The sequence below is a fragment of the Sebastes umbrosus genome, chromosome 12, assembly GCF_015220745.1.
Source record: "Sebastes umbrosus isolate fSebUmb1 chromosome 12, fSebUmb1.pri, whole genome shotgun sequence".
Lineage (NCBI taxonomy): Eukaryota > Metazoa > Chordata > Actinopteri > Perciformes > Sebastidae > Sebastes > Sebastes umbrosus.
The window spans coordinates 30,195,824-30,207,841 of NC_051280.1; the positions used below are offsets into that span (position 1 = coordinate 30,195,824).

Consider the following 12,018-nt stretch of genomic DNA (forward strand, 5'->3'; position numbering starts at 1 on the left):
GTGAATTTAACATGCATATTATATGACAGGTCTCTGCCCTACTGTCCCCCCAGCCTCTTCAGGTTAATGTGGAGAATTGAAATGAATGAGGACTATACACGTTAACTTGAATGCACATTTCTTTATTCTACAGAGTTACGTTGCAGACAAAGGGGGACTACACATCACAGGAGATCCCAAAGGTCTTAGGTGGCCGTCTGTGAGTTTCACTCCTCATCTAGCCCTTTCTGTGATGAAGAATGATAAGAGAGTAGACAAAGAGACGGATTAGTGACGACGACAACAACGAGACTCAACAAGTGTTACCAAAGGCAACTTGGCTAAAGATTTTACAAGTTAGTGATTCTGACAGTAATTCTACATGAACATGGTTTAGTTTCAGTGGTGGAAGAAGTACTCAGATCTTTTACTTAAGTAAAAGTACTAATAGGTTACCACAGTGTTAAAATACTCCACTACAAATCCTGCATTTAAAACCATAAAAGTATTATCAGCAAAATGTATTTAAAATACTCATTGTGCAGTAAAATGTCAGTGTTTTACTAATATATAATTTTTCTGGATTCATATTACTACTGCATTAAAGGAACAGTGTGTAACATTTCGTGGGAATCTATGAGCAGAAATGGATTTTGATATTCATAACTATGTTTTCATTAGTGTATAATCACTTGAAAATAAGAATCGTTGTGTTTTCGTTAGCTCAGAATGAGCCCTTCATATCTACGTAGGGAGCGGGTCCTTTTTCACTTAGTCCGCCATGTTGCTCCGAGGGGTTTCTACAGTAGCCCAGAACGGACAAACCAGACACTGGCTCTAGAGAGGGCCTGTCATGTTTTGCGTTACCTGAAGGCCACCGTCGTTCTACGACGCGCTTGTGAAACTGCGGTAACCGCCGTCTGACTTCCGTTGTTCCTAAAGTAGTGTTATTACGGTAAAGATGGCCTCTGATCGAGGCAAACGGCGGTACCACGGTTTTGCACTCACGTTACCGCAGTCTTGGAAAGGGAGGAGTGAGCGAAGGGGTACTCAGTTGGTTGCAATCTGCAACCACAGCACTAGATGTTGCCAAATCCTACACACTGTACCTTTAAAGTGAATGTTGCATTTTACTGATGTAGATGTTTACGGTTGTGCTAGTTTGAACTCCTTTATATACTGTTGGGTAGTTTCATTTACAGCAATGCATCATATTCTATAAAATCATCATATATTTGTAGCGTCGCTGTCCTGTGAGAACCACACAGAGGCTTTCTAAAGAGTTTATTTAGCTTAAGAAGAAGGAGAATTTTCACATAAAGGAACACTTCATTCTCGTAGTGGAGTAGAAGTTTAAAGTTGGTTACAATTTAAATACTCAAATAAAGTACAAGTACTTAGTAATTAGTAGTTAAGTACAGAACTTAAGTTTAATTCCACCTCTGTTTATTTTACCGTCAGCATTCCTTTACTGTAGTATGTTATATTGGCTTGGACACAATTCATTTCAAATGCTTGAAAATTAATGTTGAATTCGTAGGATTAGATGAATCTAAATTTAAATCTATTCAGAGGAAAAATAGGATGTTTTATTTTGTGATTGTTCTTTTTTTAACGCGGAAAACTGTGATTCCAAGTCTGTGGGAATCATGTAGTCTTTTTTTTAAGACATTTAAAATCTTTTTAAAATAGAAGGTTAAAAGAAATGTGGGTAAGTATACCAACAGAGCCACAACATTAACATGTTCCACTCACTGGGCTAATAATACAGTAGGAACTGTCCGCAGGTGGGAACATAAATTGTTTGGTGTCCTTACTTATTACTTTATAACTATATATATTATTTAGTTTACATCCATTTGATTGGTTGAATGTTTATTGATGTCTCTGCATTCACAAAAAAAAATCAGTCTGATGGATTTATTAATGGAAAGAATATTAATTTAGTGGTGAACTAGAAGTTAAGGAGCTAACCGTAGACCTTTGTTGATATGTTGTTCCCCATCTCTCTTTCTACCCTCCATTTTCTGTCATATCTTTACTGTCAACTCACTAATAACAACATAAAATGACCAGGAAAATATTTGAGAAAATACTAACAATTGTAATCTTTTTCTATTTATTGTCATCATTTAAATTGTCATGGTGCCTTCCGTGTGACAAAAATGACCACTAACCTATTAAATTTCACTAATACAATTTACCAGATCTATTAAACAAATGAAAATAAAATCTATCAATACAAAGACTGGTCTGATTTGTTTTAATTCTAGTAAAAATTATGAATATTTCTATAATTTTGCATTACAAATAAAACCGCATAAATGGATTACATTAGTGTGCAATATAGGGAAGTACATGAAGTGTAGAGAAGCTCCTTACCTTTGAGCCCACATCACGGCTCTTGGCACGCAGCTTGTTGACCTGAGACTCGGCGATGTCGGCTCGTTCTTCGGCCTCGTCCAGCTCGTGCTGCAGTTTACGGAACTTGCCCAGATGTGTGTTGGCCTGCTCTTCCTACAGGATTCACCAAAACAACACAGGCCACAATATTTTATATTACTAAAAGAGGCAATGAACCTGGGGGGGGCAATGATGCCAAAAATATTCTGCCTACTGCTGCTTTAAAAAGTATTTTTTAAGATTCAATTTACATTTTGCAAAAGGACTTAAATTTTAATCAAAAAAGAAACAACATATAGATTGTGAGCACAAAGCACAAATGAGAAACAACTTTTCACAGCCCACACTTACAGACTCCTCAGAAGATCTCTTATAGGCTTTGACTTTCAGCTGCAGTTTGTCGACCAGGTCCTGCAGACGCACCATATTCTTGCGGTCTTCCTCAGTCTGTATAAATCAAGGGAATAGGAAAAAGACTGAAGTTTGATACTGTAGGGAGTATTCTCTTCAATTAGCATCTTAATTTTGACTACAAAAATATATAGTATACATGGTTATGGTAATAGGCAATACAACAACAAATCACCTGGTATGTGAGCTCTTTGATACGTCTCTCATATTTACGGATTCCCTTCACTGCTTCGCTGCTCTTCTTCTGCTCCAACTCCACCTCATTCTCCAGCTCCCTCACCTGAAAACAACAGAAAATGGTTTGTTGGAAATCCGCTAGTCCACAAGGAGCTAAGCTCAAAGCTGCATTAATCAATATATTTTAACATTTATCTCCAAGAGAATTATCAGCCAAACTCTGGCTCTCTGAGCTTTTTTTATGGCATGGTACAGTCTCAAAGCTCTGATAAACCCACTGTACACTACCTGCCCATAATCAAACGGCAGAAAGACAAACTTAGCGACTTCCTGCTGAAGGAAGCAAACTTAAAGACATGTACATTTTCCTCAGGATTTGAAAGATTGATGGGATAATCATGTTGTCCGCTTGCTTTGGAGTTCAAAATGTGAAACTACAGCTTTATAAATATGAAATTAATGTCGGTCAATAGACTGTATATAAGAAGTGGACGTAGTCATCGTGACGTCACCCATTGGTTTGGGGACTGCAGTTTTGAAGCCTTGAGTTTGGCATTTTGGCCGTCGCCATCTTGGTTTCTGGCAGTGGCCATCTTGTTTTTTTTTGCAACCAGATGCGACACGAGAGGGTGGAGCTAAGTACAACCAAACACTGAATATGGTCTATGAAAAATGGTCTACTTGACTCTAAATGGGACCATAATTTACTGAACCTCATGCTGTATTGAAGAAAACTTGAAACTAGCGATTGAGACCATAAACTCATGTTTACAATGTTTACTGAGGTAATAAATCAATCCTTTTTTTGCAACCAGAGGAGTCGCCCCCTGCTGGCCATTAGAAAGAATGCAAGTTTAAGACACTTCAGCATTGGTTTCACTTTTCAGACCCAGAGGCTGCTGCCTGTGTTGGCCCCACAATTGTACTTGTTTGTGATGTTTGTATATTGGCAAATTTCTCTTACCCTGGCCTCGAGCTTCTGCACCTGCTTCTTGCCCCCCTTCAAGGCGATCTGTTCAGCTTCATCCAGACGGTGCTGCAGGTCTTTGATGGTTTGCTCCATGTTCTTCTTCATACGCTCCAGGTGAGCGCTGGTGTCCTGCTCTTTCTTCAGCTCCTCTGCCATCATGGCGGCATCAGTAATGGCCTTCTTGGCCTTCTCTTCAGCATTTCTGCACTCCTGCACTGCTTCCTCCACTTCGGTTTGAAGCTGGGAAGCGTCAATCTCAAGTTTCTTCTTCTGGTTTATCAGGCCAGTGTTCTATATATTTTTGAGAGTTGAGAAAATGTTACTGCACTTAGAAATAGCAATGCTTTCGATTTCTTTATAATGTCCAAGAAAATCAGTCAGTCATCCGTGGTTGTTGCAATAAATGATTAGGTCTCACCTGTGAGTGCAGTAGCTGCACCCTTTCACTAACGTCCAGCAGCTCTTGCTCAGCAAGTCTGCGACTTCTCTCAGTTTGCTCCAGAGCAGCCCTGAGTTCTTCCAGTTCGGCCTGAAGCAGGTTGTTGCGTCTCTCAACGATGGCCATGTTCTCTTTAAGATCATCATTGGCCCGAACAGACTCATCCAGCTGAATTTGGCAATCCTTAATGGGATAATATCAAACCTCATTAAAGTTTAGAATGAGTTTGAATTTGAAAGATCATAAGAAAGTAAGCCTTTTCTTTTTCTAGTTTACCTTCAGATGTGCATGAACAGCCTTGAGTTGTTTCTGAGCCTCCGCTGCCTGCCTGTTGGCCTGGCTTAGCTGGATCTCCATCTCATTGAGGTCTCCCTCCATCTTCTTCTTCAAACGGAGAGCCTCATTCCTGCTGCGACACTCGGCCTCAAGAGAGCTCTGCAGGGTGTCAATCGTCCTCTGCAGGTTCCTCTTGGACTGCTCCATCTCCTCATCTTTCTCAGCTAGCTTGCGTTCAATATCGGCTTTAATTTGATTGAACTCCAGCTGGGCTCTTAGAATCTTACCCTCTTCATGCTCCAGGGAGGCCTGGTGGACAGAGGGGTAGAGAGTTATACATAACAGACAGCAGACAGTTTTACTCTAAAATGCTTCATTCACAGGGGCCTGTACCTCAGCTTCCTCAAGAGCAGACTGGATCTCACTTTTCTCCTGTTCCAGTTGTTTCCGTAATTTCTCCAGTTCATGGATGCTCTTTCCGCTCTCACCAAGTTGCTCAGTGAGGTCAGAAATCTCCTCTGTGGATTGTCAAGCAGTGTGATTAAGATGGCTTTAGTATGTCTGCAGAAACTTGGACACAAACCCTGGCGGTAGATCTTACCCTGTAAGTTCTTGTTCTCTCTCTTCATGGTCTCCAGATGATCCAGAGACTCCTCATAAGAGTTCTTCAGTTTGAAGAGCTCAGTGCTCAGAGCCCTGGCCTCCTTTTGGGAGCTCTCCAGCTCACACTGAGACTCTTCGTACTTCTGCTTCCACTCAGACAGGACCTACAGTGGATAGAAAAGACCAGCAATAAGTGTATATGTGCCAGATGAATGGAGAAAAGACTACAGGCTTGGGGAGTTCGCCTTGTATGAAACAATTTCTCCCATTATTGAAAACAGCACTCGATTTTTGTTGCTGGTACAACGGTTCAGAGGCTGCATCGCCAATTAATGTTTTTTGTTGCTCACAAATACTTAGTAACATTTCACCTTGTCAAAGTTTCTTTGCTTCTTGTCCAGAGCGGCAGCAGCAGCATTAGACCTCTCCACATCCACCATGAGATCTTCAATCTCATTCTGCAGCCTGTGTTTGGTCTTCTCCAGAGATGAACATTTAGCATTCACTGCTTCAACGGTCTCCTCAGCGTCCTGCAGACGCTGGGCCAGCTTTTTCCTTTAGAAATCAATCATTCGAATCATTGAATTGTGTGCTTGTTGGATAAATTCCAATAAAGTCAACTAATATGACTGGCTGCTGGGTCATCTAACAGACAAACTTTTTGTTCGTCTTACATTTTAGCAGGAACATAACACAAACAAAAAGCTGATCTGCTAGACAAAGTAAAAATGTCTCTTTTAGGAATTGTATATCAAATCATGAATTTTGGATCTCAAACTGTCTTACTTTGCCTCCTCCAGTTCCTCGGTTCTCTGGATGGCATCCGTTTCGTACTTCGTTCTCCACTGAGCCACCTCGGTGTTGGCCTTGGACATGCCGCGCTGCAATTCAGCCTTGGCCTCCTGCTCCTCCTCATACTGCTCCCTGAGCAGGTCACAGTCATGGCGAGCAGACTGCACTGCATGAGCCAGAGCACTCTTTGCCTGTCGAAACGAAAATCATATGAATGAGTAACACTGTAATGCACTCGAGTTAGAAATTACTGTCCAGTGATGTCACTGTGCGCTGAAACTTCATTCCACCTTGGTCTCCTCTTCCAGTTGTCGCTTTAGGTCTTCAACCTGTTGCGTGTAGGACATTTTTCCTCTCGTCAATTGAGACACCAGAGACTCCTTCTCCTCCAGCTGCCTTGTGAGCTCACCTTGTATTGGCAAATGCAGAATTGTATTGTCAGTGTCCCAATAAAGCTTGTATCACCAAGAAGTTAACATTTTAAAGATATTTTGCCTGGTTAGCAATCAAATACATCAAGTAGATATCAGTTTGTAATAAAGCAAAAAATATATACCATTTTCTGTTTGAAGTCTTGCTTTTTGCATATTGAAGTCGTTGATGCAGCGTTGAGCCTCTTCAGATTTGGTCTTGTATTCATTCATCTGATCTTCCAGAGTCCTGCACGTCTTCTCTAGATTTGTCTAGATTTAAAATAAACATTTTGAATATTCCCATTATACCACAAATATCTATGCAATGTCAACATTAGCAAGCATATAGTATCATCAGTATAGCCAACCTTCGTCTTCACAATATGTTCCATATTGGAGACCACATCGTCCAGCTCCAGTCTGAGCTCACTCTTCTCCTTCTCCAGTTTAGCCTTGACTCTCTGCAGGTTGTCGATCTGCTCTCCCAGATCAGCTACACTGTCGGCTTGTTTCTTCCTGAGTGTGGCAGCGGTGGCTTCATGCTGCAGAGTGGCCTCTTCGAGGTCTCTGCGGAGTTTCTGGAACTCGGCCTCCCTCTTCTTGTTCATCTCAATCTGGGCGGATGTTGCTCCACCAGCCTCCTCCAGCCTCTCGCTGATCTCCTCCAGCTCTCTGGCCAAGTCTGCTCTCTGCTTCTCCACCTTGGCTCGGGCAGCTCGCTCGGCCTCCAGCTCTTCCTCCAGCTCTTCAATGCGGGCCTGTAAAAGGCAGAATTATTTAGTCGCTACTTACTATAGAGTGTTTTCTGAATTTTTAACCATTACGCATTAGCCGTCCGTTACCTGGAGCTCCTTCAGTTTCTTTTGAAGCTGAATTGTTATGGCCTGCTCATCTTCTATTTTACTGTTGAGCTGACTGACTTCAAAATCTTTCCTGTGGGGAAATACAGTAGTTAGAATTAGAACCACTGGACATCTCTTCTGCCTGTATCTGTACATCTTTTGGGTGTTGTATGAGATACAGACAGACTGTACACAGAAGAATATTCATATTACTTTTTCAGATGCTCTTCAAGTTGCTGCTTGTCGTTCTCCAGGTCCATTAGGCTCTCCTGGGTTAATTTCAAGTCTCCCTCTAGTTTCCTCTTAGCTCTCTCAAGATCCATCCGAATCTTCTTCTCTTGTTCCAGAGAACCTTCAAGCTGGACAATATCATTACAGAAGGTCAAACTATTTTCCCCCAATATGCAAGGAGCATACCTTACCATACACTTTAGGCTAAGGTTGCGACAATAATACTTAGTAGAATTCTTACATCATCCACTTGCTGCTCCAGCTTAGCCTTGGCCTTGGTCAGAGAGTTGACTTTGTCTTCTTCACTCTGCAGATCATCCAGTGTTTGCTGGTGAGCTTCCTGTAAGGCTTTCTTTTCCTTGGTCAACTTGGCAATGATATCGTCCAAAGCAGCCATCTCTTCAACCAGGTTCTTCACCTGGGAAATTAGTGATACGTAAAGGGTACAGGTTAGAAATATGCTACTTTTTCATGCACTTAATATTAAGAGAAATAAAAATATCTGAGTCATAGTCATACCTTGTTCTCAGTGGCATGCTTCTCTTTCTCCACTTTAGCCAGAGTTAACTCTAAGTCATCGATGTCTTTCTTCAGCTCAGAGCACTCATCCTCCAACTTCCTCTTCTTAGCAGTCAGTTCAGCATTCATCTCCTCCTCATCCTCCAGTCTCTCAGTCAGCTCTTTGGCTTTCGCTTCCATCTGAATTTTGTTTTTGATCAGCCCCTCACATCTTTCCTCAGCATCTAGAAGATTATCTTGCTCCTAAATTCAAACGGTCATTAATTTGATAATTTTAACATACGGTAAGTTGTAATATACATAATTAGTTAAAACCCATTCTAACTTCCAACTCGTCAAATGAAACTTAAAGTCAACTTATTTTAACTTATTTGGGTAAGTACCAACTTAACCAAATAGTAACAAAACATACTTAACTTACGTTTGTAACTTAATGTTAACCACTTGTTGAATCGGACTACCTTTCATGTTGAAAAATGCATTGCAGTGCATTAAAAAGTAAGGCCAAGGGGTCCTGACCAAGTGTCCGTATTGACTAGTTGGGAATGAGAACGTGTTGCATATACTGTATGGTTATGTTACCATTTTGACATCAAAATATTAAGAATGCTGTCATTAGACTCACAGCCTGGACATGGAGCTGCAGGTCGTTCTTCTCTTGAAGAAGAGTAACCATTTTCTCCTCTAGTTCCTTTCTACGAGCTTCAGATTTTGCGTAAGCCTCCTTCAGCTTCAGGAATTCTTCCTTCATGTTGGCCATCTCCTTTTCTGCCTCAGCAGATCTCAACAGAGGTTTGATCTTGAAGAACAGCTTCATCCAGGGCCAATTCTTGACCCCCATGAAGGCACGGATGTTCCACTGGATCACCAATAGTGCATCTCTGTCAAAGATCGACCAAAGTTATTACTACCACTTACACAAAACAAAATCCTCATGAATAGTCATAGACTTGGTTTTAGTTCATTGTAATTTTCTGATTTCTCTGACCTCCTGTCAACAATCTTGCTGAATTCCAATCTTGCCAGTAGTCCTCTTGCTCTTGACTGGATTCCAGTGATGATGAGGGATAAACGGTCATCCCTCATCTCCTCCAGTGTCCCAAGAAGACCAGCCTTGAAGAACACCTTTAAGAGCATGTAAATATCACCAGATGTTACAAGGGCTCGCGCCTTAGGACATTGTAGCTTTAAAGCAAGACTGCATAACTTTGCTCCTCTTAGAAATAAAAAGTTGAACTTAAATGAACCCTTCTTGAATCCACACTTGTGGATTTTGTAGCTACAGGCCTATTTGGTCTGGTGTTACCAGTAGCATATGGTGGCAAATATTAATTTGCTGTAACAGAGTATACGGACACTGGCTGTGTCCATATTCTAGGCACAAAGTCAAATACGTTTCCAGTGGGTGTTGGCCTCCGTCAGGGTTGTCCCTTGTCATCAATCATGTTTGTGATGTTCATGGGCAGGATCTTAAGGTTTAGCCGGGGAGAGGGGAGTGTCCGGTTTTAGGATCTCAGAATCACGTCTCTGCTCTTTGCAGATGATGCGGTTCTTTTGGCTCCATCCGACCGTGACCTTCACTACGCACTTAGGCGGTTTGCAGCCGTGTGTGAAGCGGCTGGGATGAGAGTCAGTACCTCCAAGTCTGAGGCCAAGGTTCTCTGCCGGAAAACGGTGGATTGCGCCCTCTGGGTTGGGAGTGAGTCACTGCCCCAAGTGAGGGAGTTTAAGTATCTCGGGATCTTGTTCATGAGTGAGGGTATAATGAAGCGGGAGATGGACAGGCGGTTCAGTGCGGCGTCAGCAGTTATGCAGGTGCTGTAATGAACCATTGTCGTGAAGAAGGAGCTGAGCCGGAAAGGCCAAGCTCTTGTTTTACCGGTTCATCGACATTCCAACCCTCACCTATGGTCATGAGCTTTGGGAAGTGACCGTAAGAATGAGATCGCGGATACAAGCAGCCTTCGTGGGTTGGCTGGGCTCAGCCTCAGAGAGAGGGTGAGGAGCTCAGACATCTGGAAGGAGCTCGAACTAGAGCCGCTGTTCCTTCGCGTCCAAAGGGGCCAGCTGAGGTGGTATGGGCATCTGAACAGGATGCCTCCTGGACGCCTCCCTTTGGAGGTTTTCCGGGCACATCCAACTGGTAAGAGACCCCGGGAGGACCCAGAACCCGCTGAAGAGATTATATATCTCGTCTGGCCTAGGAACGCCTCGGGGTCCCCCAGGAAGAGCTGGAAAACATAGCTGGGGAGAGGGACATCTGGAATACTGTACTGAGCCTGCTGCCCCCACGACCCAGCCCCGGATAAGCGGAAGTAAATGGATGGAAGATATAACTGGCATTATTCAGTTGGTTTACTGACTTGAGGATCCTCATTTCTATTCTTCTACTTGTACCACTGTTCTGCCACTTTTTGCATTTACCATAATTCTGTAGTTGTTTCTAGATTAAACATTTGTAACAGATGTGCTTTTGACTTTTCTCTTTTATTAATTACCTTAGTGTGTCCAAACCGGTATTGGTTGTGATCAATATCCAGACCCCCAAGAAGTTTCTCAGCTCCCTTCCTGCTGTCAATGAACTGACCTTCAGGGATGGCAGCGGGATTCAGGATGCGATATCTGGAAAAAATATATATATTTTGGAGGATATTTACATTTCCTTTTGGAAGTATGTGACTAAAAAATTTTTTTTTTAAATAATCTGAATAGGGTTTATTTTTAAAAAATGCAGAGATAATACCTCTGTTTGAAATCTCCATAGAGGATTCTGTTGGGGAAGCCCTTTCTGCAGATCCTGATGCCTTCCAGCACACCGTTGCAGCGCAGCTGGTGCATCACCAGAGGGTTCTCCATGGCCCCGGGAGTCTTGGTCTCATTGGGGATGATGCAGCGTACAAAGTGAGGGTGAGTAGACCTCAAGTTGGTCATCAGCTTGTGCAGGTTCTCCTGTGGAGGTAATTAAACCCTGTGTTTAACACCCCGTTTAGGTGATTATTGTTACACACATCAATGTGAAATTAAGTCTCAGTCATTGGTTTGCATATGAAGTAGCCATTCCCACATATTTGTGTTTTTACTAACCCTGTGCAAGGCAGACACAGTTTGGAAGGATGAACCCTTCTTCTTGGTTCCTTTGCCCTTTCCACTATCTGCCAATAAACCAGTGTACAAGTCATTAGATTGCATCAACAGACACAGACTTAAATTATTCTAACTGTGACAAATGCAGTACATTCAGTTAATTCCTACCTGCATCTGATCCCGCGTAATTTACAAAGAGGAAAGATAACAGCTTGAGACTAGACTTCTGGTAGAGTCCCACAACGGTCTCATTCAGGGGATCTTTGTTCTTCACCAGCCAGTTGTTGATATTATAATCAACAGTTCCAGCATAATGCATCAGGGCAAAATGAGCCTCTGGTCTTCCTTTGACAATTCTGGGCTTCTGGAAGTTACCAGATTTCCCCAGATGGTTGTCATAGAGCTTTGCTTTAAAGGTGGCATCAGATGCTTTGGGGAACATGCACTCCTCTTCAAGGATGGACATGATACCCATGGGCTGAACAGACAAAAATATGAGTGGTTTAACAAAAAAAAAAATCAACAATATTTTCAATCAATCTTTATGTATGTCTGAACATGTAATAATCCAGTCTCTCACCTTTTCAATCAGGTCAATACAGGCCTGCAAGTCCATTCCAAAATCTATGAAAGTCCATTCAATGCCCTCTTTCTTGTACTCTTCCTGCTCCAGCACAAACATGTGGTGGTTGAAAAACTGTTGCAGCTTTTCATTGGTGAAGTTGATGCACAGCTGCTCAAAGGTGTTGAACTGTAATGAAACACGACAAAAGTATAGTCATTTTCATACTCGTATCTTTGTTATCAGCATTTTAAATTGAACAATATGGTGTTGAATAAATTATTTTGCCTGAATAATACATATTACATAAACATAAA

At 42.0% G+C, this 12,018-nt stretch overlaps 1 protein-coding gene across 1 annotated transcript in view; it reads right to left on the reverse strand.

Annotated features, from left to right (window-relative positions):
- Positions 1–106: 106 nt before the first annotated feature.
- The window catches only part of LOC119499245, a 39,570-nt gene continuing 27,658 nt past the window's right edge, over positions 107–12,018 (reverse strand). The window contains exons 50-74 of the mRNA XM_037788512.1: positions 11,720–11,890; positions 11,308–11,617; positions 11,140–11,207; positions 10,799–11,004; positions 10,554–10,677; positions 9,044–9,180; positions 8,681–8,936; positions 8,056–8,298; positions 7,778–7,954; positions 7,519–7,664; positions 7,306–7,396; positions 6,832–7,221; positions 6,607–6,733; positions 6,341–6,459; positions 6,045–6,241; positions 5,630–5,813; positions 5,257–5,422; positions 5,049–5,173; positions 4,656–4,964; positions 4,359–4,562; positions 3,935–4,231; positions 2,969–3,073; positions 2,734–2,829; positions 2,362–2,496; positions 107–227 (exon numbers count right to left, since the gene is read on the reverse strand). Coding sequence (XP_037644440.1) covers positions 207–227; positions 2,362–2,496; positions 2,734–2,829; positions 2,969–3,073; positions 3,935–4,231; positions 4,359–4,562; positions 4,656–4,964; positions 5,049–5,173; positions 5,257–5,422; positions 5,630–5,813; positions 6,045–6,241; positions 6,341–6,459; positions 6,607–6,733; positions 6,832–7,221; positions 7,306–7,396; positions 7,519–7,664; positions 7,778–7,954; positions 8,056–8,298; positions 8,681–8,936; positions 9,044–9,180; positions 10,554–10,677; positions 10,799–11,004; positions 11,140–11,207; positions 11,308–11,617; positions 11,720–11,890 — 4,404 coding nt within the window. The 3' untranslated portion in view covers positions 107–206. The remainder of the gene's footprint in view (positions 228–2,361; positions 2,497–2,733; positions 2,830–2,968; positions 3,074–3,934; positions 4,232–4,358; positions 4,563–4,655; positions 4,965–5,048; positions 5,174–5,256; positions 5,423–5,629; positions 5,814–6,044; positions 6,242–6,340; positions 6,460–6,606; positions 6,734–6,831; positions 7,222–7,305; positions 7,397–7,518; positions 7,665–7,777; positions 7,955–8,055; positions 8,299–8,680; positions 8,937–9,043; positions 9,181–10,553; positions 10,678–10,798; positions 11,005–11,139; positions 11,208–11,307; positions 11,618–11,719; positions 11,891–12,018) is intronic.